This window comes from Hakea prostrata, chromosome 11 (assembly GCF_041222555.1).
Source record: "Hakea prostrata isolate BN-2017 chromosome 11, UWA_Hpros_2, whole genome shotgun sequence".
In the NCBI taxonomy this organism is placed as follows: Eukaryota; Viridiplantae; Streptophyta; class Magnoliopsida; order Proteales; family Proteaceae; genus Hakea; species Hakea prostrata.
Window position 1 is genome coordinate 26,122,369 of NC_142610.1, and position 25,139 is coordinate 26,147,507.

Genomic DNA, 25,139 nt, shown 5'->3' on the forward strand with positions numbered 1-25,139 from the left:
TAAGGTGTGCTAGTTCTAGGCACAATGAAGAATTCATGGTTGAAAATCATTGTATGTCACTGAAATTTTGTTAGATGAACAAACTATAAAGATAAACGAAATTTCTCATCAACGAAATATAATAATATCCAAAATAATAAAATGCCATCAAGTTGTTTTGTAACGTAACAAGCCAAACAAATCCAAATATATGTTCAATTTAACAAAATCAAACAACACTCAATTTTCTTGCTTAGGTTTCTTTGTGGTAAAGTTGATGAAGACATCAGTCAGTACTGATTTGGAGAAGAGTGATGCCTTAAATAGCTTCAAAGCCTGCAAAAAAAAAAAACGTATGTTTGATGTAAGAAGCGTGGACAAATGCCCTTACAAACCACCTGGAATTTTTATAAAATGGATTGTGTAACACAATCCAAGGAAGTTGCATGAATGCAGAGGAAAGAAATAACCTTCACTGCTGACCAGATCATATGGCATTTAATTGAAAGCAACTACTACAAACCATAAGAACGCAAATGCAGATGTGATCTTAGTCCTACCTGACTATCTATCATGCATTGCAATTGGTAGTGTTACTTACCTGCTCCTTGTCCACAACAACCAGCCTAACCTCCAAGTCATCTACAGGAACCTTCATGTCTTTTAGAAAGGAAAGACTCCACATAGAGACTAGTGGAGTGCAAACCAAATTGTCTGTTATCATGAATGTCGCTGGTCCCTTCAGAAACCCTCCTCGACCTGCTCTTCCACTTGATGAGGATAAGCATACTGTTCGTACTTGACCAATATTAGACTTGGGCTGATTTTTCATCAGAGAGGCATTGTAAGTAGTTATATCTATGGCATACAAGGAGTTAGGCGGATCAGTTTCATGTACTCCTAGTGGATTGTAGGAACCACGGCACAGGCTGGGGTTTATCAGCTGATTCCTTAGACTAGCATCCTTCAATATTTTTGAGCATTCGACATTCCTGTATAGATTGTGCATGGATCCCAGTGATGAATTCACACCCAAGAGTTTCAAAATGGATCCAAGAGGCAAGGTAAGAAAGCTGAGGAGAAAGTTAACCAAGTCTTCCTCAGCTTCAGCGTATAGTACTTTGTTCATTGACTTACTTATAGTTAACTTCATAGACATATTTAGAGGAGACAAACTCTTGGACTGTACTGCATCTCCTATCCCAAAATTTATGCCTTCCGATGTAAATTCTTGCTTTCCAAGAAGAAACACATCTGTCAGAGGTGTCTTGGAGAATAACAATCCCTTGAGCAGATTCAGGATCTATAAATGAAGACAAAAGGAAAGTACAAGCAAATTTTCAGTCAGTCAGATTTATGTATCTCAAGATCCAGATAAAGCAAGGAGCCCAGCCACTATCCCTAAACCACTTGAAGCAAGAAACCAAACATGCAATTTATTAGAGTGGAGCATTAGGCCATGTTTTAGAGGTTTCATACTTCCATCGCGAGATAAACTCAAATAAGATAGTATATATAGAAAAGTTGTTCTACTTCTGCTATCTTATTTTACATAAATTGGGTATAAAGTGGTAGTTCCTGTTGCAGAACTTCACTCCCTGTTTCTACTATTATGCAAATTAAAGACTTTTGATAAGACAGAAACTAATTGCAAGGTAAAAGCATACCTTTTCTTTTGAGCAAATGCTCAGTGTTGTCTCTTGGAAGGAACTCATGTCTTTGAGACCAAGTTTGTGTGACATTGCCAAGATAGCAGCTGGAGACATGGGTTCCACCTGCAAATCATCGGTTACCAGAAACTTAGTCATTCCACGAACAAACACTCCTCTATCTCCTTCAGGACTTGCAGCCTCATCTTCTTTTTCCAGGCATGTCTCCTTGTCCAGCCTTCTCCCGCACCTTCCGCAACTGACATCCTTGAATGCACTATAAGAATCACTGGAATAACAGCTTAGTTTCCGGCATTTGTAGAAATCAGCACAAATATAAAACTTGGATTTTGTAACATCAATGTCCAGCTTCAGTCTCTTGTAACTAATTTCAGAAAGATTTTTAGGATTAAGTAGCATGGACTTGCATGCGTAACCCTGCAAAAGCTGTTCGTCAAGATTCTCCACCCCTTTGTACAGACCGGTCATGGATCCAAGAGTGGAGGGCTGCGGTTGTTGGCTGATGAGTCTCACAATGGTTCCAATGGGCATAGTCAAGAAGCTCAAAAGAATGTCCACAAAGTCACTGTTAGCTTCAGCCATTACCACCTTGTTGTTCTTCTTGTCGATCAAAACCTTCAGGCTGATGGTTGGTGACCCTTGGAAAGCCATGTTGATTCACTCGAGCAACACTGATAAACACCCTATATATATTATCGGTTACCTATGAAAAACATACATCTCTATCCATCAAGTTTGGGGATCTAGACTCCCACTCTTAAACATTCCGTTTTTCTACTTCCGCTTTATTGAGTCGCTCCTATGCCGTATATATTCACAGAAAGAAAACGTCTTTTCTTCTGCCCTGAAACCCCTTCGGTGCATTTTGTCTTGGCATTGAGAAGCCATCGATTCGTTTTTTTGGTAGAAGAGAAGCCATCGATCGATTCAAGCAACTCTTTATTGCACCCAAAAAACGAAAAATGCAACCCTTTCTAGAATTTCATTCCATTCAAATCATCTTCACCTGCCTGTCAAACTACCCAACCCTTTTTCCTTTTTTGCTAAAAAACTACCCAACCCGATGAGCTTCAAACTTCAAAGTTCAAAGGAGAGAAAATTATAAAAGCGGCATGAAAAAGTAGATTCTTGAAAAGAGAGGCGACCCATTCCGTCCCTTGAAGGAAAAAACCTGGGTATATATGGGTATGGGCCGTATGGCGATAAAAAAAAATTCCCTCGTGATTGAAAGCTCAAGGCCGTCATTCGTCAATCAATTAAACCTGTTTTATCAAGAAAGAAACTTCTCTTCTGAAGTTTCAAGTCCGTAATTTGGGAATTCATTTTGTTTGGTCGTAGAGATTTTGTTTGGCCGTAGAGCTTAAGTGGATTTAACTTTCATGTATAGATGCAGCAGATGAGATATCAATCAGGTGGTGTAGGAAAGGATTCAAAATATCAAATAATTTCATAGATATGGATAAATAATATATTAATCAAAGGAGAGATGAAATAAATACCGAACAAAATTCTGAATCTTATTAAAATATATGTTTTTTTTATTATTATTTTATCCTTATTGATTAGGACCATTTTGATGGGACTTTGTGAAAAAATTAGGAAAAGTAAAAAGTGAGACTCATCATTATCATTTTTCTATAAAATCTTTTAATTTCATTTTATTCCCCTTCACCTCACTACATATGGGCTCACATGTTTTATTTTTCACCCCACATTTGCAAACAAACGCAGCCTTATGGTCTCGACCACTCATTTTGCCTCGTTTCACATAAATGATTTTTATAGTAAAGTTTAATTGCAAAACCAATGGTCAAGATTTTGTCTCCATTACAAGTTTCGATCTGAACTGTAAGTTGCATGATTCAAAAGGTAAGAGCTTCTTTTTTTTTTTTTTTTTTTTTTGATAAACAACAAATTTATTCACTGCGGATAGGGAGTGGGGTGGAACAAAGGTCCACCAACCACAAAGTGGAAGTCGGCCATTCTTTCGGGCCCAAAACCGAAAAGTCCTTCCTGGCTAAGAGATCTGCAATTACATTAGACCTCCTAGAGATAAAGGCAAGGATACAATGTATGAAGTTATCCATTAGGTAATGAATATCTTGGATCAAGGGCTCCACTACCATTGGAGGTTGGATTTCACCATCAAGGTACCTGATTAGCTATTTACAGTCAGATTCAATAAGGATTGACTCATATCCACTTGCAAGTGCCTCCAATAATCCTGCCCTAAAAGCAATAATGGATCTGGGCAATAGCACTCCTACAGTGTGGAATTATGGATTTTTTATATACAATAAGAGAAGCATAACAACTTAATATAGATCTCATATGAACAATCTTATGGACTAATTCAGCAATTAGTAGTTGAAAGGTCAGGTTGATTATGAATGGAGATAGGATTCTCTTGTCACCCTGGTTGGTAGGTAATACCGTAATGGTGCCTTTGCCCTTTCCTTGTGCCAGTTACAGGTCAAAGATTTAATGTATATTGCATGGAAACATTTTACACGTGAATCCTGCTATGAATCTAAAAAAAACTACCAAGGAGTGGAAACGGCTACACCATGATTGCAACAATCAGACAAAACCTTCAACGCCTGTGGGTGGTTTCAGGACCAGAAATCACTGAATTCTTCTCAAAGGGGTAGTGTATCCCACCCTTAATCATCAAATCCAAGTCAGAAAAGTGATTGTGTATAATCCTCAAAGTCACACCATGATCTAAAGAAAATGACCCACGGCACACAAAAAAAAACAAAGAAGAAGAAATAGATCATGGGCCAAACATCTTATTTTAAATAATTTCCAAGTTTGAAATTTGTAATCAATTTAAACCAGCAACAGAGAAAAGCATCACACCCTTCACCTGCACATGTTCTGAATCTACTGAATCTATGTTTGGCTTTATTTTCTCTTTGACACTGAATTAAGTCATGAAGATTCCCAACACTTCTTCATATGACGCCTTCTTATAGTCCACCGCCTGCAACATTTTGTCAATATGAGCTGGTAAGTTTTTAAACAGCAAGAAGACGAACACCAAAATATTTTGAAAATTTGTTTGTACAGCATACCTGCTCAATCACATCTTCAGGAGTAGCCCATTTCCACTCCGAGAACTCAATGTCTGCCTCACCACCTTCTAAGTTGACCTCACTGTCGTCGGTAGTTAATCTCATGAGAAACCTGCCAATTTACATTGCACATGTGATGTCTCAAGTTGTGTAGAAGTACTTCTTCCCTCTAAATAAAAAAGATGACAATTTTTTGAAGTTTTAGAGATGAATGAGTAGTATATTCATTATTTCCAATTTGGTAAGGATCCATCAACCTTTCCCGTGTTTAACCTCAGTCCCACATTTGAATTCCAAGAGTGAAATAACTCTCTTGTTCACTTGCCCATGTAGAGTAAGAAATCTTTTTAAAAACTATTAATGGATCCTCTAGAGCATAAAAGCTGAGGAGTTCAATCAAGAAGCTCCTAATCTTACCTTAAATTCTCATATACAAATCCTGAACTGAGCCATAACGGTTCAAATCATAATGTTGTCATCAACAGAGGCCAACCCAGAACAAAAAGAAATCTTTGCAGTAAAACTTGAAATTTCAAAATTTGAACAATAACTTAAATTCAAAATGTAAAGGTATATTGCATTGAAACTTAATCAGATACTATTATTGTCAACAAAAAGTGGTTTGGAAAGGAATGGGTTGCCAATAATGGTGATCAAACCACCAGTAGCCTTTACTGACTGATGAAGTAAGGTTACTCGCAAACATGTTCAAGCCATTTAACTCCTAGAGCTTAATCCTGACCTGTGAGTAGTAATTTGCCTACTGATACCTACATAACAGTTTGACTAGAAGCAATTCCAATTGTAAGAGGTGATTCAATAAGGAATGGACTCCAATAGAGACGAAGTTCTTACTGGTAAAGTTCACTTTCACAAATATTCACCCTGGAAGCATAGTTTCAACTGTAAGCAAAATATCTGAGTAGGGATGCACGTACATAATATATTGGTAGTGAGGAAAAGACCCAGACAACCCAGGAAAAGCCAATTTCCCAATAATTTTCTATTATTATAATCATTTCAATAGAGGCTTATCCTTTACATTAGTAAAGTAAATCTTACCATTTGGTAGCTTGTCCATGCCATTCACCTCCCCAGAGGCGATTAACTTTGGCCTTGATAGCAGGAGGGTAATCATATTTCATCCAATGCGGCACCTATTGATTCACAATTTCCAATTGTAAGTATGAAGGCCACTAATATCTTTACCGAGCATACTTACTGAGCTAGGGTGAGCAAAGTTATATCATAATGTTATTTCATTGAAACTGTAATAGAGATCACTTCATGCTGTAACTAACATGAATTTCAGAAATATAATTGAGAAAATTCTTTAAGCTGTTGCATTGCAGCGTTATCCACTATAAGAAAAAAATTCACATTAAAAAGCAAATCCATGTAATAAATGAATATTCAAGATATGAAATCAAATCTAAACGAACTTCCAATTGGGAGAAAAGCAAGGATGCATAGTATGGCAGTAAACCTTTGCTGGTACCAGTTCCAAATTGTTATCTACACTGGCTCAGGGGAACATGTTGAAATGTCATGAATATGTCAAAAGGCAAAACCGGTGACAGAATAGCAGAAGAACAGGTTCCTCTGCTTGCTCTTGAGTCAACAAATGTAATAACAACACCACAACAGATCACTGGTAGTTAACAGAACAGCCTCATTCTGTTGTTTTCTTATTGTTTGTTATTTTTATTTTTTCAACTGATAATCTTAAGGTTCATTAAACTTCTTGGTGCCTAAACGAGCTCTAGGACATGAATTCACAATTATAAGAGAAGTGCCTTGTAATATGGGACATTTTGCTTGACTTACTTCTGAAACAATCTCAACTGAGACAATTCCTGTTTCCTGTCGCAGTTGCCTGATGGCTGCAGACTTTGGGTCTTCCTCATCTTCAATTGCGCCCTACATTGAGATTGTTAATAACACATATTACACCAATATGCAATTGAAAAATTACCTCCAATGTATATCAGTTACATGATTACAAACTTGGATGCAAATGGATACAGAAACAACACATTCTGTATCAATAACGGATTAATGAAACTTTTAAGCCAGGTGGATAAATTTGACTACACTTTTCTCCAAGTTGTTTGGGTCAGATTGACTCCTGCCATCGCCCGATACAAGAAGAATTCTTCTAGAGTATAAAATGCACATCATAATGTGTACCATCAAGCTAAAGAAAAGATTGCAGTTAATGTTTTTCAATGAAAATAAATATACAGATTACTGATATGAGAGAAACCTCATAGATATTAAAAAATTTATTCTAGTAATAAGATGTGCTCCTTCTGTTACGTGTGTGCATGTCTGTTAAAACAAGCAAAACATCAGTCACCTGAGGCATCTGCCATGCTCCAGGAACATTCAATCTTGCAGCGACAAATACCTGCACATTGAAAACCAATGGAGTTACTATTTTACAGGTAGAAAAACAGATTCATGGTAGAACGGTTGTAAAAGACACTAATAATTTAAAAAACGATATTTCACCCTTTTCGATCTAAAAGATAAACGATGCACAAACTGTGGACAGAAAAGCTGTAAACTTTATAGGTTAAAAGAAAGCAGTGATCGTGAAGTTCATAGGAAGCTAAAAACAGAGCAAGCGAGCAAAACACACAAACAGCAAACTCAGATATCTGTAAAAACTGTGGAGTCATTCTTCTTTGAATTATGATGTGCCACTCTAAGAGAAAGTACGAACAGTGTACTGATGTGGATTAGTTTGAGCCGTCATAAACTGATAAACAGGCTCCTTATATTAAAGATTTGGCGCTGAATCCATTGTATACTCCGATATTCACCATAAATACTGAAATCAAATCCAGTTATGATTCTTCTGATCTTCCTTCTCTTCCACCAGAAGAACTGTAATTCTACATTTTGCTCGATTCTGTCATTTAGCCAAGCGTCTGAGATTCAACCCTCTGTTTTTTTCTTTTTCTTCTTTTTCAATTTAATTCCCTAACAAATCCTGATCGAAACCATAAATAAGACCACGCAGTACACCACTGATCACGACCGATAGTCAATTTCTTAACTTGTTTATCAAATTCAGAGCAACCGATGAAAAGGCAATTAAAAACAGAGCACGAGGCTGCAAAACAGATTATTCATGCTAAAAGACAGGAAATGAAATTTTAGGGCTTCGAAGAAGCTTTGGAAACCTCACTTCTGCTCTGCAAATTGTGATAAAATTAAAACGAAAAAGAGCTGCTTGATCAATACACGGAAAAGGGGAGAGCCTGGTATATTTAGCAGAGAATATAAGTGAACCTGGTTTTCAGAATTGATGAGACAGATTCCAACATAGGGACGATAACCAGAGGGAAGATCCTCCATTGCTGAACCAACTGAACTGAACTGATCTCTCTCTCCTTTCATTCAATCCTTATTGTTAGGAAGAGAGTGTATTTATATCTGATGACGACGACTGAGGTCGAAAAGAACTTTAGAAACGAGGTGGAGGTTCCGTTCCTTAACGTACGCACCATGTTTGAAAACAGCGCATGTTAGCAACAAGAAACAAAAGGCCAAACAGGATACGGAGAGAGAGGGAGAGAATGGCGTTGACTTTTGGGTTCACATGGCGGGGGAAAAGCCGGGAAGGTAACTGTGAACACTGAGAACTCCACATGTACTGATTTCTCTGGGCCCCTAAAAATCTACATATTGACAAACTGAAGGTCAACCGGCAGCGATTGTGGACCCCAGCGAGGGTTTAATAGGCTGTCGTGTGCATGCGGGCTATAGGAGTGACAGTCTTTCATCAGAGCCGTTGTTTCAGGATCTCATTGTGGATTTTTTGTTTTGACTAAAGTCCAATGTAATGTAATTTTATTTATCCGAAAGAAAATAATTCTTTTCTCTTTGGGTTATGACTTATGACCCGTTTATGTTATAAAAAAAAAGAAGTGATGTCAAGGTTGTATGCGCACCTCAGACTACTAAGTCCATATACAATCATTTCTTTTTGACGAAGAGAGAGAAAACATACTATGAAAAAATTTAAAATCGAAATCCGCCATATTGTAGAAGAGACAAAAGTTAGGTTAAAGGTAGTGGATATTTCATTCTGACCAACTCTTTTGACGGTTTTAGTTCATGAAAATTTTCTTTTCCTTTTCTTTTCTTTTCTTTTCAATATTCGAATTATAGTTCATCAATTCAATGGTCACTAATTTCATTTACTGGCTAAGCAATTATACAATTTAATGTCATTACTGCGAATTAATTTCAAAGTCGACTTGAATATAGCAAGATGGTCAACAGAAATTACTGAAACCTTGTATGGAAGGTAAATATCATTTGACTCAGTCGTTTAAAATCATCGCTTAGCAGAAAACGTGTCATTTCAGCCAACCCAGCGAAGTTTCATATAAATGCTATAGTGAGTCATTTGTTAAGTTTATACGTGCACCTAACCTTAGAGTCGACTAGATACAATCGTTTCTCTTTGATGAAGAGAGAGAAAACATGCCATGAAAAAATTAAAAGTCGAAAACTGCCATATATGTACAAGAGACGAAAGATACATTAAGGGTAGCCAATGCTTTATTTCGAGGAACTCATTTGATGGTTTCTATTTACTGTTCATCAATTTATTAGTCGATAATTTCATTAATTAGCTAAGTAATTATACAATTCAATACTCATTAATTACTTCCAATTAATTTCAAAGTCAACTTGAATATAGAAAAGATAGTCAACGGAAGATATTGAGACGTTGTATAAAAGATAAATATTTTGATTCATCCATTTGAAGAGACACGTGGTAGACTGGGAGCATAAAGCATTTCATTTCAACCAACCCAACGTTAGTTTCATGTAAACGCTATAGTGAGTCCTTTGTTAAATTTATATGTGCACCTCAGAGTTGACCACATGGATTTCTTTTATGGTAGAGATGCGTTCTAAGTAAATCATCCAAATAGGTAGCTTAAGATCATTCAAAGGCGTGCCATGACCCACCCTTGTTGGTGTGTAACACAGGTTCTCACCGCTGCTATCCCCATTTCTACTTCACATCCTTGATTGCTCCAGACCTTCACCCACCACCAACCCACACCCAACTAAACCACAATATGCAACAACCTACCGGCACACGACTATCACAGGCTCCAAAAGTACATGAAGAGGAGGAGGAAAAGCCTTTCAAGTTAGGAGAGGAGTTTGAAGGAAAACTTAACCTTACCAGGGAGCTCACACTCGTGGGAAAAATAATGGAAGGCAAGAAGCTCAGGCCCCAGGCAGTGAATGAAGGGCTGCTATCTGCGTGGAATACCAAGGAACCGGTTCAGGCTGTTCTGCGAGGAGAACGAACATACAGCTTCATCTTCAAACATCGCAGAGATCTACTAAATGTGATGGAAGATGGACCATGGTCAGTGGGGGGTAACTTAATTATTTTAGAAAGATGGAAACCCGAAGAGAACTGGGATTTCACACATTTGGAACTTTGGATTCAACTTCACGATATCCCACCGGAGCTTCAGAATCTTAAGTTCGCCATGGAGCTAAGCACGAGGGTAGGCAAACCGATTAAAGCCTTCCTAATCGAAGGAATGCAGTTTGGTGAGAGCGTTTGTTTCCCAAGGGTGCGAGTTAGCTTGAATATCCGTAAGAGCTTAAAAAGCCAGATTCCTGTAGAAAGGATAGATGGCTCACAATTTATGGTTCAGGTGAAATATGAGAGGCTGCCGGGATTTTGCTATTACTGCGGGATGATCGGTCATGAAATGAAATATTGCAGCCTGTGGTTCAAAGAAGATGAGGAGCATCGTGATTTTCATGGTTGCGACATCAACGATCTTTGTGAAGATGTCCCACAACCCAGATTTAGTTCAGCTCTACGAACCACCCCTCCTCAGCAGCGCCTAGTGGAGCATGCACAGTTCATGACGGCGTCGGAGATGCAGGCAAAGAAATCCGGCGATAACACAAGAAGAGGTGTTGAAAAGCCTAACGGAGGAATGGAAGAAGGTAACAGGGATCCGTCAGAAGGTACAAGTCAGGTTCGTACAACTGAAGCCGCACCAACCCATATGACAAGTGAAAAGGAGTGGCAGATTATGACATTTTCACAGCCTAAAGCACTTGCAGAAGATATGCATTCAATAGAATCAGCAGGTAAGACAAACAACCAAATCACCGAAATGGTACCTGAACCAATTTCTATCGTTGATCCAAGAGGCACACAACCCCATACCCAGCTTTATCCTCTGACAAACCATCCGTTCACTACAACCAATACAGCAGGCGTCAACCTCACAAGCAACCCTCTTCCCCAGACACCTCAAAACCAGCTAATGGACATCAATCAAGCTCTTTTGCATTTATTGCCCCAGCTACAAGCATGCCAAGTGTCACCACTTTATCAACAACAATATCAGACTTTTCAGCCCATGTACAACCAAAATACTTTGCAACCTTTTCAAATCCCTCTCCCGTACCAAGCATTGACATCCCAACCCTTTATGGCCACCTTACCACATCAAACCTTAACACCTCACTACCCCTTTCTACAACAACTGACATCGGCCACATGTTGCAAACTGAACATAGAAACAAAACCCATATGAAATCCTAAACCCATCTAACAATGGCCAACATTGTCTTAGCCAAAAAAACAGCCATCACCAATACGGAAAAAAAACCCACCAACACAATCAAAGCAACAAAAACATGTTTTCAGCCAACCAAGGTACCCACAAGAAACTCATCACCACGAACCTGAAAGCAAGGCCAAAGTGAAGAAAGCTAGGAAGACGGGTGAAGAAGATGACATGGGGAACGAGAAGTGCATTTTTATCTCATATCGGAAGGGGAATCGGCTCAAGAGGAATCAGAGAATAAGGGAAGCCAAGGCATGGGGAGAGCCTTGCAGCGAAGCTGAAGAATCTCACCAAATCGGATCATCCGGACATCCTTTTCTTAATGGAAACCAAAAGCAAGGAAAAGAAAATGAGGAAATTATGTAAGGTCGGGTTGAGGATGTTGTGTAGTTGATCAATTGAGAAAGCGGGGGTCTTGGGTGTTTTGGAAAGGGCATTCAAGATTAATGTTTTGTATGCGAGACAAAAATGTAATTGGTTGTAAGGTTTGGAATGAAAAGAAAGAAGTTTTTATATGACTTGCACATATGGTGATCCAATTCGTTCAACGAAGAAATGTGTTTGAAAAAATAATTAGCATCACAAAGGATAGGGGAGAACCTGGGTTTGTTTAGGGATTTCAACCCTACTTAACTTGGAGGGAGAAGGCGGGAGGTTGGATAAAAGTCATGGTGACTCAAAACACTTTAAAGAATTCATCCAAGAGAGTGGGCTGGTAGATTTTGGAGCCAAAGGACATTATACACTTGGACAAACAAAAGGGTGGAGTTGCAAATATACGGGTAAGGTGGATAGAGTTCTCTATAATCTTTGGATGGATTGGGAAATTTGAACTCCATGAATTTTGTCGGACTGGATGGTTGATCACAACGGTGTGTGTTGATACATTTGGAGGAGCTCTAAAGGGAGAAAACCCTTGATTTGAAGCCAGTGGACAAAACATGAAATGTGTAAAGACACGGTTAGGAAGGCATGGGGCTTCCTTCTGGACCGAATGTGGAGCAAGTTGAGGAAAGAAGAGAGTTGTAAACTTACTTTGAAGGAATGGAATAAGTCGGTATTTGGAAAGGTGCAAGAAAATATTAAAAGAAGAAGATCTGGAAAAATTACAAGAAGCAAGGAAGAAGACTATTGAGTGGAGGATTAAGAAAGTAATGAATTATTAGATGGAACGGAGAAGGAAGAATTGCTTTGGGCACAAAAAGCAAAGAACTCTTGGTTGAAATTTGGAGATAGAAACACAGGACTTCCAGCCACAACTATAAAGGTATCTCAACAAAGTTCTCAACTCGAGACCATACGGTATGTGGGTACATTCGAGAAAGAAATCATTTCCTTATTTAGAATTATTTTGAAAATCTATTCAATCGAAGGGGTAGACTCGGATGCCTTGAATTTTGTTATTGATCAGGTCCAGCCTATTGTCCCTCATGAATTAAATGGTTTACTATGTGAGATACCTTCTATGAAGGAGACACATGAGATTATTAAATCAATGGGACCTCTAAAAGCACGGAGAGTGGGTTCCACCTTTATTCTATCAAGAATATTGGGATGTTGTGGGGACATTCACAATACATTGTAGAATTCTTTACAACAGGGAAAATGGCTCCAGAGATGAATAAAACACTCATTTGCCTAATACCGAAGTGTTCCTCTCCGGAAGAAGTTGAGAGTTGACCAATTAGCCTATGGATGTGGTATTCAAGACCATCACTAAAATCTTAGCAAGAGACTTGCAAATGCCATAGACTCTTTGATTGGCCTACAAACTGCATTTGTGCGTAGGAAGGTTAATCTCGACAATATTTTAATGGCACATGAAGTGTTTCATTTTTTGAAAAAAAGAAGAAAGGTAAAAAGAGGTTTGTGGCATAAGCTTGACATGCAAAAGGCATATGACAGATTAGAATGGGTCTTCATAAGCAAGATGTTGATCAAATTGGGATTTAGCGAGTCTTGGGTATCTCTTGTGATGGAATGCATTACTTCAGCTAGTTTCAAACTTCTCTTTAATGGATCAGTTGAAGGTGAAATTGAGCCATCTAGGGGTATCAGGCAAGGGGACCCTTTGTCTGGCTATATTTATATTATGTTCACAAGCTTTATCGGTGTGATACAAAAAAGCAGAGGAAATGCAAGATCTGGCAGGATTACAGATAAGAAATAGAGGGCCCAAAATGACACATTTGATGTTTGCTGATGATTGTCTCTTGTTTTCAGAAGTGAAGTTAGATGAGCTGTGCAATTTGAAAACATGCCTGGACATTTATTGTCGAGCTAGTGGTCAACGGATAAATTTGAAGAAATCAAGGTTGACTTTTAGTACAAATACTCCAAGTAAATTCAGAAGATGGTTTTCAAGGGTGTTGAAAGTACCATATGGGGAAGGACCTTCCAAATACCTTGGGTTACCCTCAGAGTTTGGTGAGTCAAAAAAGAAGGTGTTCAAAGAAGTTAAACAAAGGGTGGAGTCAAAAGGCAAGGGTGGAAAAATAAACTGTCTCAAGCGGGTAAAGAAGTTTTATTAAAATCGAGCTTTTGCTATGCCCAACTTGCTTGCTCACATTTCAAACTACCAAAGTCAACTCACAAGGAGCTGAAATCAGAGGCTGCTAATTTTTATTGGGGACGGCAAGAATTTAGCAAGAGTATACACTGGATCAGTTGGGAGAGAATGTGCCTGCCCAAGTCTAAGGGGGGTCTGGGTTTCAAGGACCCAGATTTACAAAATTCAGCTCTCTTAACCAAAGTTGCATGGAGAATTTGGTCCAACCCCAACTCTTTATGGGCAAACCTTTTAAAGAGCATCTATTTCCCTCGGAACTCATTCATGGAGGCTAAGTTGGGTCAAAGCCCATCATGGGCATGGAAGAGCTTGTTGGAAGGAAGGAAAGGTCTTAAAGCTGGACTATGTTGGAAGGTAGGTACAGGAGATACCATAGATTTGTGGGTGGATAACTGGATCCCAACTCTACCAAACTTTAGATTGAAGTCTAAGAAACCAGAAAATTGCCAAGTATATAAAGTTTCAGACCTCATTGATCAAGTGAACAGAATGTGGAAGAGGGAATTGATTTTTTCTATAATGTCTAGGGAGGAAGCGGAGGAGGTTCTCAAGATTAATCTAGGACTATTTCCCCAACAAGACTCACAATTCTGGGCGGCATCTTCAAATGGTCAATTTTCAGTGAAGTCTGCATATGATATACTTTGCAAACAGAGATTGGATGAATTAAAGCAAAGGCCTCTTCTTCAAGACAAATCGTGGCTCGGGTGGAGGATGAAGTTTGGAACTCAATCTGGTCATGTAAGGCTCCCCCAAAAATTAGACAATTGTTATGGAGGGTGTGTGCGAAAGGCCTAGCAACAACTGAAGGCCTTCGGATTAGGAATATTGATGTGGATCCGTGTTGTCCTCGTTGTGGAGCAGATGTTGAAACAGAGAACCATATTTTCTTGGCTTGTCCTTTGCACGTGGGTGTGGTTTGGCTCTCCCTTGTCATTTGTGGTTCCTCCAGATGAAGATGTTGAAGTCCATAAATGGATACAGTCATGGAACTCTTTGAAAAGTTCTACAGGAAAAGATTTCGATCAAGTTCCCAGTTTGGCGGCCTTTCTAATATGGCAGATTTGGATTTCAAGGAATGATCTCATATTTAACAAGAAGATCATCTCGCCAGTGGAGACCATTGATAGAGCGGTATCACAATTTGGAGATTTCATAGAAGCCAACAAACCATTTGTGAGGGGAATCCGAGATACAACAAAGGGAGAAAAGATCGGAGTGGAGGCCTCCGATTGTGGCTGGGTGAAATTGAATTCGAGACGTTGCTATGAAAGGAAATAAAGGCAAGTGTGGTTTGGGCTTCATTATTAGGGATTACGAAAGGCAATGTAAGTGGCGGTCTCTAAACCGGCCAGGCCCGGACTCCTCTTGAAGCGAAGCCATGGCATTAAGAGATGGAATGCTCTACACACTAGGAGAAGGATATGATTTTGTGATCCTAGAATCTGACTGTGCCGTGTTGATCAAGGCGATTAAGGCACAAGACACTCAGGGCCCATTGAGCAACCTCACGGTTTTGGATGATATTCTCTATCTAAAATCCATGTTCATTGAATGTAAAGCCCAACATGTTTTTAGGGAGAGTAACGCATGTGCGGACGCCCTATCCCGGAAGGCGCTATCTTCTTCGAGCGAGATAGTTTGGCCTAATTCCACTCCTTGGATCCTTTCTCTTATAGAATTGGACTCCTCGGTTGTAGCTCGCAATGTTCTTCTATAAATGAAGTTCTTTACCAAAAAAAAAAAAAAAAAAAAAAGAGGGGAAGAAAAAAAAAAAAAAAAAAAAAAAAAAAAAAAAAAAGAAAAGATATAGAGAAGGGAGGGGGGGTGTGTGGGGGCGGGCGGGGGGGGGACACAAAAAATAAAAAAAAAAAAAAAAAATAATTAATTTCAAAGTCGATTTTTTTTATTAAATCTTATTGGTAAAAAAAAGTTGACTTGAATATAGCAAAGATGGTCAATGGAAATTACTAGGAGTTCCTATAGAAGATATATATCAATGACACAGTTCTTTGAAAAGACTCCTGGTAGGTTAGGATCGGAAAATGTTTATTTTTAGCCTACCCAATGATAATTTCGTGTAATTGGTCACTAATTTCATTAACTAACCTAGCAATTACACAATTTAGTGTCTCGTCAATTCAAATATCAAGTCAACTAGTGAAGCAAACGATAATGGAAATTGACATGACCGCAAAGGATGAACTTGGACTGACTCAATCGACTCGTTATTTGGGTATGTCTAAAGTTTGGTGGATGCAGCCACCACGATGTCTTGATTTTTTGTACTCTATTCCTACTGGAAGGATTTCCTCAGACTTGTTTCTGTGAATGAATTTCTTTTTCTGTGTTTGACCCCAAAAAAAAAAAAACCATCTTGATTAATACTTGATAGGTATAGGCTAGTTCTAAAAAAGATAAGTGTTAGGTGTAAAAATATCATCTTAGCTCCATGATTTGTGCTTGATCAAAACCCGGTTCCTGCGACCAAAACAAGGTGAAAATGAGCCACCTTTGAGGTTAGAAAGCCATCTCCGACGATCGAGTTAGTGCAGGCTAGCAAACTAAGGACTCCATTAGGAGTGAAAACCCCAAGAGATGATGAAGATCATGCTCTTAAAGGGTTAGACAGCAGTAGAGAGGTAGCTGGAGAGTTCAGGTCTTTTTTTGTTCATGCTTGACCAGGGATTATATAATGGAGCCATACCTAAAAGATAGCATGTTTCACAGCCTTTGGATGATCATGTGATGAGATGGATGGTGTAGATGAATTAATGGAGTGGTTTGCTTAACAAGCTAATTTACTTGAGTGATCTTTACACCAACTGGAGATTTGTTGATGGATTAAGAAGTCAACATCAGCTTTGGCTTTGATGTGACACATGCCCATAGTTGAGGGGACAAGAAAATAAATACAATCTCTAAGGCAAGCTTAGCCCACGTGAAGAGCTTCTTTGTCAACAAGAGTATTTAATGCCTCTTGGGACCTTCAATGCTGAGTGGACAGCTTTGGACACGGATATGCTAAGCATCATATTTGTCATATTATCTGTTGATAAGTCATATGAAGCCAGCTGTAGTGGCAAGTTCAAGAAATGGCAAGTCTGAGAAGTGTTGGACAATTCCTCTTGGCCCAGATTTTAGCCCTTGGTCTTGGCCTAATAATCTGATCTGGTTCTTTGATTCAAACCATAATTTCTGACCATAACAATAAGTCAGGGTGGAAAATGAGTTTTCGTTTTTACCCATCCAATTGACAATTTACATTATACTCCATCAATTCCCTAGTTACCAGCTTTAACCAAAAAGAATAAATCAAAAGGATACCAATTCCACATGCTAGTGAAGAAGTAAAAAGACAATTACATGTCATTCATCCAAAACTAAAGTCCACGAATGTAGTAAAAGCAATCAACGGGAATGACCATAATTGTAGAAGATTAACCTCAAATAATTTGGTCGTTTTGGAGAGACATAAAATAAGGGGTAGAGAAAGTTCTATGTCACTAACCTAATCGATAATTTTGATATTATCGAGTAATAGTTATTCAATTCAACGATTTTAATTGCATTTACTTGCCAAGTTGCTACACAATGCAATGCCCTTGGATACAAATTCAAAATTTAGGGAATCAAGAAAGGATTAAAGGAAATTGTAGATGAACTTAAATTTATATGCTATTGTTTTTCTCTCTTTCTCTTTTTTTTTTTTTTTTGGGAGGGGGTGGGGGTAAACAGATTTATATGCTATTTAAAGAAACATGTGGGTTGGCTAGGGGCAAAGAACGTCTTATTTCAACTAACTCAATTCTACATTGTAAGATAAATGAGGTCTCAGGTTTAGACATCCATTTTTTCTACACATTTGCCGTCTCTCTTTTCCTTCCCTTGGTCACCATTCATTCTTGTCCATCTTGATATGACTATCGTTATTCTTGTTATTTAGGTAATTTTCATTTCGACCCCTAAGGTTTGACCTAAGTCACTTTTAATCTAAAATAGTTGTCATTGTACATTTGCCTCTAATTAAAAATTAAGCATCATAGTTCTCGCTGACTTTTGTTCAATGGTCAATACCTTACCATCCAATTGCTCTATGGAGTGTGAAGGAAATGGACTTTGGTAGGCTGGTGCGTCTTACTTGATGGTCCCTGTAGTCTGTTGGATGGATGCCATGTGGACTACATTAAATCTCAGCAGCACAATTTAAATAAATAAATCGATTTTTCCTTGACTTGAATTGAACTATTTATTTTTCGGGTTTAATAGAGTTTACATGCCGTCCATCCAATGCTAAACATCACATCAGACACACCAGTGGATCAACCTAGCAAGATGGATGACAACTAGTAGTATCCACGGGTTATCCCAATATCTAATAATTGAGAGTAGTAAGCAATCTTTAATTTTATTATTCTTGAGTGAGGAGGGTCCCAACGATAGGGAGTAGGAGGAGGAGGAGGAGGAGGAGAAGTGAACTTTGGTTTGAGGGGAGGTGAGAATTTAGTAATGGCTCGATGGAGGTATTCTTGGGCTTCAGCTAAGCGGGGTTGGTGAGAGGAGTGAGATGTGGAGATATAGTAATTCCATAGAGCCTAGAGTCCGATAAAAGTGCCGTATTTAGGGGATCTATTTGGGTTGGTGGGCGATAACTAGGACACTAAGTTGTAATTGTGAAGTGAATGAATTGAAAGAGTCCCAATGATAGAGTTGGTGAGTTGCTATAGCTGTTGAGTGAATGGACAATTTGTGAAAATATGTTGGGATGAGGAGGCGAGGAGAATACTATAGTAGATATAATATATATGTTAGTATAATATGATGATATAATCTGATAGTAATGATAAGATTCTAATACGGTGAGGTTCATAGGAAAAAAATAAAAATAGAGAAACCCGATTGCCGGAAACTGCATTTGGGTTCAAAGCCGCCGCCAGCATGAGTAGGCTCGTAACTCGTTCTCTAAACCCTAGGTTGGTAGGTTGGATTCGATATTGTCGATCGTTGGAAACGTTAGCGTACGAAGAGATTCGAGTTACTCCGGAAAACCCCAAGGAGTCAACGGCTTTTGTTCTTCATGGTCTCTTGGGATCAGGGAGGAATTGGAGAAGTTTTTCCCGTAATCTCGCCTCCCAATTGGGCAGCTCACCTTCTTCAGTTGGTTGGAGAATGGTGCTTGTTGATTTGAGGAACCATGGCAAATCAGCTGAGGCGGAATTAGATCCACCTCATGACATGGTAAATGCAGCAAGAGATTTGGCTGATTTGGTGAAATCTCGAGGTTGGGCTTGGCCTGATGTTGTTATAGGTCATTCGATGGGAGGAAAAGTTGCTTTACAATTTGCTCAGAGCTGTGCTAATGGAGATTTTGGGGAATCTGCTTCTTTGCCCAGACAGTTATGGGTGCTGGATTCTGTACCTGGCGAAGTCAGCCCTAGAGCAAGCGATGGAGAAGTGGAGAAGGTTCTGCAGACCCTTCAGCAGTTGCCTTCATCTTTCCCTTCACGGAAGTGGGTAGTGGATTACATGATCAAGCAGGGATTTTCCAAGTCATTATCGGAATGGATTGGGAGCAACTTGAAGAAGGATGGGGAATCCGAGACATGGGCTTTTAATCTCCAAGGTGCAGTTGAAATGTTCAATTCTTACATGGAGAAGAGCTATTGGCCCCTGTTGGAACACCCGCCCAAAGGGCTACAAATTGCCATTGTCCGTGCAGAAAACAGTGATAGATGGTCACCGGATGTGATTGAGCGTCTTGAATCCCTTGCTGTGAAGAAGAGGAATGAATCCGAGGGGATTGTTTCAGTTCGTGTCCTTCCAAATTCTGGTCATTGGGTTCATGTGGACAATCCAAGGGGCTTGCTTGAAATCGTTGCTCCCAATATTTTATCGAGTTCTTGAGTGGGATGTATCTGCTTTGCAATTTTTTATATTTATAAAATACAATTGAATCACATTTTGCCATTTGGATGATGGTTAAGTTTGTTTTGCTTTGTGGTTTGTACTTATATTTGATTTGATGCCTTTCCAATGTTTAAACAAATAAATAAAGGGATCACATTGACCGAGGCCTACATCTTGCTCGGGTTAGTGTTTAGTTTTGTTTGAGTAATGACTTTTATTTTTGTAGAATTTATTCTGCAGATTATAATCAACAACACCTTTATCTCATCTTTTAGAGAAGCTATCTACAAGCTAAACTGCAAAGGTGAGGTATGTGCATGTCCCTTAACCCTGTTCCTGTTGGATATTCTAGTTTTCCTTTCTGTTTTCCTGTCAAGCAGTGGTCCTTACTATGTTCTATGCAGGCTACTCTTCCTTTTCCTCTTTGGTGCTCATAGCGATTTAGTATTTCACTTACTGGTCAAAGTTGTCACAAATTCATCTTTTAACGTCTGAGTTTTGTGCTTATTTAGATGATGTTCTTGCTCTGTGCATTTATGTTAATGGTATCAGATGGTTCAGTTTCAGAGATATTCTGAACTAAGAACTTTTAGGATTAGGAGGCAGGGATTGCAATTGACATATGAGGAATATAAGTAGTGAAGATAGTTGATCTCTATTGACTTTCGAGCATCTATAACTTGTGGTTGTTCTTATCAAGGTGGATATTTTTGTGCAAAAAATGAAGGACCCTGTCCTGGCTAATCTGTTGGGTCCTCCTAACTAACTTACACTCAAAAAGATTCAGTACAATTTTTTTTTTTGATAGCTAAGGATCGATAAAATGTTTACTTAGAAGTTAGAAGCTGCACTGCTTTAGTTTTTACCTTGCCTCTTTACCCATCCTGAAAAAGCATCCCGAGGTTCTCAAGGCTTGTCCAAGATTACTGAGGTCCTTGGGTGGTATCTGCTCTTGATGTTTATCACTCAAACCATGAGCATATTACTGTTGTGATTAGTTTATCCTGGTATAGGATTTTGTGACTTTTTTAGGGAGTAGGATAGCACTGTGTTTTTTATCATCGTGATCTACTCTGCTTCTTTAACGTAGTTGACTTTCCTCTACTAGATTGTTAATCATTGCTCTACAGTCATTTTGGACATGAATCACATTTGTTAAAGAACTTCCCCAAGAATCAATGTCAAGTGTCCAATATTTGTTTCCCCTCGAAGATCTCTAGGAAGAAATTTGATCCACCCTAGTATTGGTAATATTCACATTCTGTAGTTTGTTTTCTTCTCTGTTTTTGTGTCTTGTTTTCCTGCTTTCCCTCGTTATTCATTATTATTTTAATAACCAACTTAATAGTCAAATGAAATTTGTATGAGTAACTCTAGAGTCTAATGAAGTCAGTTGCAACTAATAATGAACATTGAGTCTAATTATTGCAATTCTGCAAATGTCTCTTCCAATTCATGCTTGAGATGCAAATATGCCTTTTATCCACATTTGGTTGGTTTAGTTTTGCAGTCTTTTGAATTCAGTTTATAATTTTTTCTTCTTCTCATTTTAAGGTTTCTTATGAGATGCTTTGTGCAGAATTGGCATTATCTCAATCACGTACCAGATAAAACTTTTGCATTATTCATGAATGTTCACATTTAATTTACGAGGATTGGTATCTCTCTCGGTTTTTCTTAAGGCAAGGTCTGTTTGCATTTGCATTATATAGTTTGGTTCACCTTTATTACGATATCAATATTTTTGGGAGATTTGACTTTTGTTTATAGCTTCTCTCTTCATGCCTCATCTTTGCTTCATCACTGGGTAAAAATATTTTTCTACTCCTTTTCACTGTAAATTTGTGTTGGACCTTTTGATGAAGGCATGGATGTTGGAAATGTGTTGACTCACCAATTGGTCAAAATCATGTATTTGGTGATTACTATAGACAATCCCCAGTTGGTGCCAAGATAACAAAGACTGGTGAAGAAGTTGATTATCTCTTCCTTGCATGTCTTATTTGTTAGAGACGCCCCTAACGGTGGGTGTTTAAACCTTAAATGAACTCCATCGTGTCTTGGGTACCCTGATGCTGATTAGGCTGGCTCTGTTTTTAGATAGGTAATCTACATTAGGATACTTCATGTTTGTAGGAGAACCATTTATCTGGAGTATAAGCAACATCTGGCTGCTGGATCCAGTGTAAAGGCTGAACATACAACCATGATACATGGAGTTTGTGAACTTTTATGGTTGAAGAAAGTAGTCCATGGATGGGGTTTGAGGCTGAGGGCTCCCTGTGGTAGCATAGCTTTTAAGCCAGTGCAACACATGATCACATAGAATTTGTGGAAGTTGATCGAAATTTCTTGAAGAGAATGATTGTCTCCAGTTAAGCTTGCACTCCCTCTTTTTTTTTTTGGGGGGGGGGGGGGGGGGGGGTTGTTGATATTAAAGAGCATATTTTGTAATGCTAGAATGGGATTGAATGTAAAAATAAGCACATGTGTATTGGGTGCACTTAAAAGGAAACCGATGTAATCTTATATTTTAACCTAATGCAAGTGAATGTAGGGGAGAGGCATCAACTATTTGTGTTCAACCTCTTCTTCTTTTCTTGGTTTTTATCCTTGCCAAAACATACTACAGGTGCAGACCTGATGTTCATAATGTTAAGAAAATTGAAGAACAATTAAAGGGATATGAGATCTCAAAGGCCCCCTTTCCCAACCCTCCCCTAAGAACTAGCTTTGCCCCTACTGTGAAGTACTGTATTAGCTGAAACGGAAAAAGCACACAAAGAGCCTATTGTGGAACCAAAGCTACAAGAGGTGGTCTCTGCGGATCTCTCCCCCCCCCCACTGAATGTTACCTACTCTGTCCAGTTGTGTTTTCCAAACCACTTAATATGTGGCTTTCAACTATTTACCCTATCTCACAACTTTGTTCTTGTAGTCATAAAAAATTCTTCTGATGCATTTTCAAGAGAGATTTTCATGAAACTCTTGCTATAACTGTCATGGGACTTGTATTATACCTAGTAACAACGGCATTCTCTACAGAAATTGTTTCACCTCCTCCCCAACCCTTTTAATGCATTGTAGTTTGAAGCACATTTACATTGTTGCGAGCGCAGCATTACCACATGCTAGTTTTTTTTTTTTCCTTCTTTTTGTTTTGTTTTGTTTTTTGTTTTTTTTTTTTTTTGGGGGGGGGGGGGGGGGGGGAGGGTTTGTGTGTGGTTAAGATCACATAATGGTTGGATGCACAGTCATCTATCCTAATTCACATTTTTTTTTACCAAACATGCTATATCAGGTATCAAGCTGCATCCATGCATCTGCTTTCATTTGCAAAGATGGCAATGTTTATCTAAGTTAGGTCCCTTCTTCTTTTTGGTTACTTCCTGGATCTTCCTCATCTTGAATTAGCCAACCATTTTCTTGTTGGATTGTTGCCTTATTATTATTAACCATCATTTATATGGTTGTGAATCGACAGGCCCTATGTTCATTTTTAATATCTGCTCTTGTTGGGAACTCACTTTACCAAATGAAGCCCCGATAATTTTGTTTGGGTAATTTCTCGCAACTTGTCAAAGTGAAGCTCAAGTTTTTCTCCAACCAACCATAGAAATTTCGGGCTCTACAGTGAAGTATAGTAAGTTTTCATCTTGGCTATTAATTTAATTGTCAACTAGTGATTTTCATTAATATCCAAGCTTCTTTCACTGAATTCTATCCTGACAGGGTTTTTTTTTTTTTTTTTTTTTTGTTGGGTTCCTGACAGGGCTTTTTACTTAATCTGATCAGGGAGCAGATGACTCTCGGGCTGGTTGAACACAGATGAAGTAGTCTGGTCAAAATTCTAGATTCTTTCTTTTTTGGTAAAGAAAGTTCCAGATTCACCGGCAAATGATTCTGTATCACAAAAGAGTTTATGATGTTAAATTTTGAATAAAGTATAGAAAGAAGCTTAATGACAAGTATGACTTCTGAAGAGGATCTCTTTCATACAATGGATCATCCATTGTTTGTTTGTGCAGGGAAGCTTGACAAAAGAGAGAAGAAGAACCACAGGCCTGTCAAAAAAAGCTTGACAGTAGACCGGTTCAATGCACTAGCCCTATATGTCACTTCCTTTTCTTGACACCTTTTGGATGTTGTTTTATTAAATTCATCCATGGTCCCGGGTGAATTTTAAAAAAATCATGTAGAAAGCAGAGTAAAGATGTCAAATAACTAATGATTTTTTAAAATTAAATTTGTGTTTGGTATGAATTCTTAGAATGCATTAGTTACTAGAATGTGTTATGTATCTCACATGATATTATTGATGATACAACAAAATTTCTTAAACAAACAGATCTTAAGATCAATTATTCATACAACCTTCTCAAATAAGATTGGTGGAATCTCAATGTTGATGGATGTTCCCTAGGAAGCCTAGGTTATGGAGGTGCTGGTGGGGTAGGGCTGAAAATGGAAGGATGATGAAGTCATTTAGGAAATTTAGATATGTGTTGAAAAGTACTCGATATCAACATTTTTGACATTTCATCAAGTGAATATACCTAATTTTCACTAGAAAGATCGAGATGTCTGCAATCATACTTAGAGTGGAAGTGGAAGTTGGCTCATTGTGGTTGCGAGATGAATCTCATAAGTAAAGTTTGGTTGTTAGTCATCTCTAAGCCTCCGATATCAAAAACCCTCAATTCATATGAGCATGGTATAAATAGTTTGCTTTATTCACTAAAAAAAAGTTGTGATTATAGATTTTTCTTTTTGGTTTGCATGACACCCCATAGGTTTTTTTTTTTTGCTTTTTCTTTTTCCCTCTCTTTCTTTTGATGCAAAATGATTATTTAGACCCTTGCTTCATACGAGAAAAGAAAACTGATATGATCATTTGATAGGACATCTAATAAATTAGTTAAGATAAGATCAAATATTAGAAAGAGCTTATGTAATGCCATACCCAATGCCAATTGAGAATTATCCTTTTTTTTCTTATGCATCATCAATGAGATACTGCAATGCTTCTTTTTCCAGATAAAATATTATAATTTGGGAAACAGATATGGATGGGTTGTTGGAATGCTTTTATGTTATCTATCATTCCTTACGTAAGGATAACGTAAACACCTTGACCCAAAAAAGAAGAAGAAGATAATGTAAGCAAAGAAAATATCTAAAACTAGTAGAAGATTAAAAATAAGTATAGATTTTCACCCTTCTGTTTTGAGCTTTGCCTTTGACATCTCCAAATTTGTTCCACTTGCCTAGATGTGATTTTAGAGTTGGGACGATTATC

General features: G+C 38.2%; 3 protein-coding genes across 3 annotated transcripts; 1 reads left to right on the forward strand and 2 right to left on the reverse strand.

The window, feature by feature from the left end:
• Window positions 1-219: 219 nt before the first annotated feature.
• LOC149001195 (uncharacterized) lies at window positions 220-2,300 on the reverse strand. Its single transcript, XM_089139272.1, has 3 exons — window positions 1,647-2,300; window positions 581-1,282; window positions 220-315 (listed from the first exon to the last, which is right to left on the reverse strand). The coding sequence occupies exons 1-3, from the start codon at window positions 2,298-2,300 to the stop codon at window positions 220-222; spliced, it is 1,452 nt and encodes a 483-aa protein (XP_088995398.1).
• Window positions 2,301-4,578: 2,278 nt separating this feature from the next.
• On the reverse strand, window positions 4,579-8,092 carry LOC149001196 (nudix hydrolase 25-like). The gene is made up of 6 exons (XM_089139273.1): window positions 8,027-8,092; window positions 7,086-7,136; window positions 6,554-6,646; window positions 5,789-5,883; window positions 4,727-4,838; window positions 4,579-4,635 (listed from the first exon to the last, which is right to left on the reverse strand). Exons 1-6 carry the CDS (start codon window positions 8,090-8,092, stop codon window positions 4,579-4,581), a joined length of 474 nt encoding a protein of 157 aa, XP_088995399.1.
• Window positions 8,093-18,783: 10,691 nt separating this feature from the next.
• On the forward strand, window positions 18,784-24,040 carry LOC149001197 (alpha/beta-Hydrolases superfamily protein). The gene is made up of 3 exons (XM_089141057.1): window positions 18,784-20,149; window positions 23,325-23,483; window positions 23,613-24,040. The coding sequence occupies exon 1, from the start codon at window positions 18,872-18,874 to the stop codon at window positions 19,835-19,837; it is 966 nt and encodes a 321-aa protein (XP_088997183.1). The 5' UTR covers window positions 18,784-18,871; the 3' UTR covers window positions 19,838-20,149; window positions 23,325-23,483; window positions 23,613-24,040.
• Window positions 24,041-25,139: the final 1,099 nt, after the last annotated feature.

Bases quoted from the DNA above. Each gene is read 5' to 3' on its own strand.
- LOC149001195 (XM_089139272.1), bottom strand. From the start codon at position 2,300: ATGGCTTTCCAAGGGTCACCAACCATCAGCCTGAAGGTTTTGATCGAC. The intron at 1,283-1,646 runs GTATGCTTTTAC...CTTCATTTATAG, and splicing joins GCATTTGCTCAAAAGAAAAG to ATCCTGAATCTGCTCAAGGG. The intron at 316-580 runs GTAAGTAACACT...TTTTTTTTGCAG, and splicing joins TTGTTGTGGACAAGGAGCAG to GCTTTGAAGCTATTTAAGGC.
- LOC149001196 (XM_089139273.1), bottom strand. From the start codon at position 8,092: ATGGAGGATCTTCCCTCTGGTTATCGTCCCTATGTTGGAATCTGTCTC. The intron at 7,137-8,026 runs GTTCACTTATAT...TTCAATGTGCAG, and splicing joins TCATCAATTCTGAAAACCAG to GTATTTGTCGCTGCAAGATT. The intron at 5,884-6,553 runs GTAAGTCAAGCA...GTGAATCAATAG, and splicing joins CAGTTGAGATTGTTTCAGAA to GTGCCGCATTGGATGAAATA.
- LOC149001197 (XM_089141057.1), top strand. From the start codon at position 18,872: ATGAGTAGGCTCGTAACTCGTTCTCTAAACCCTAGGTTGGTAGGTTGG.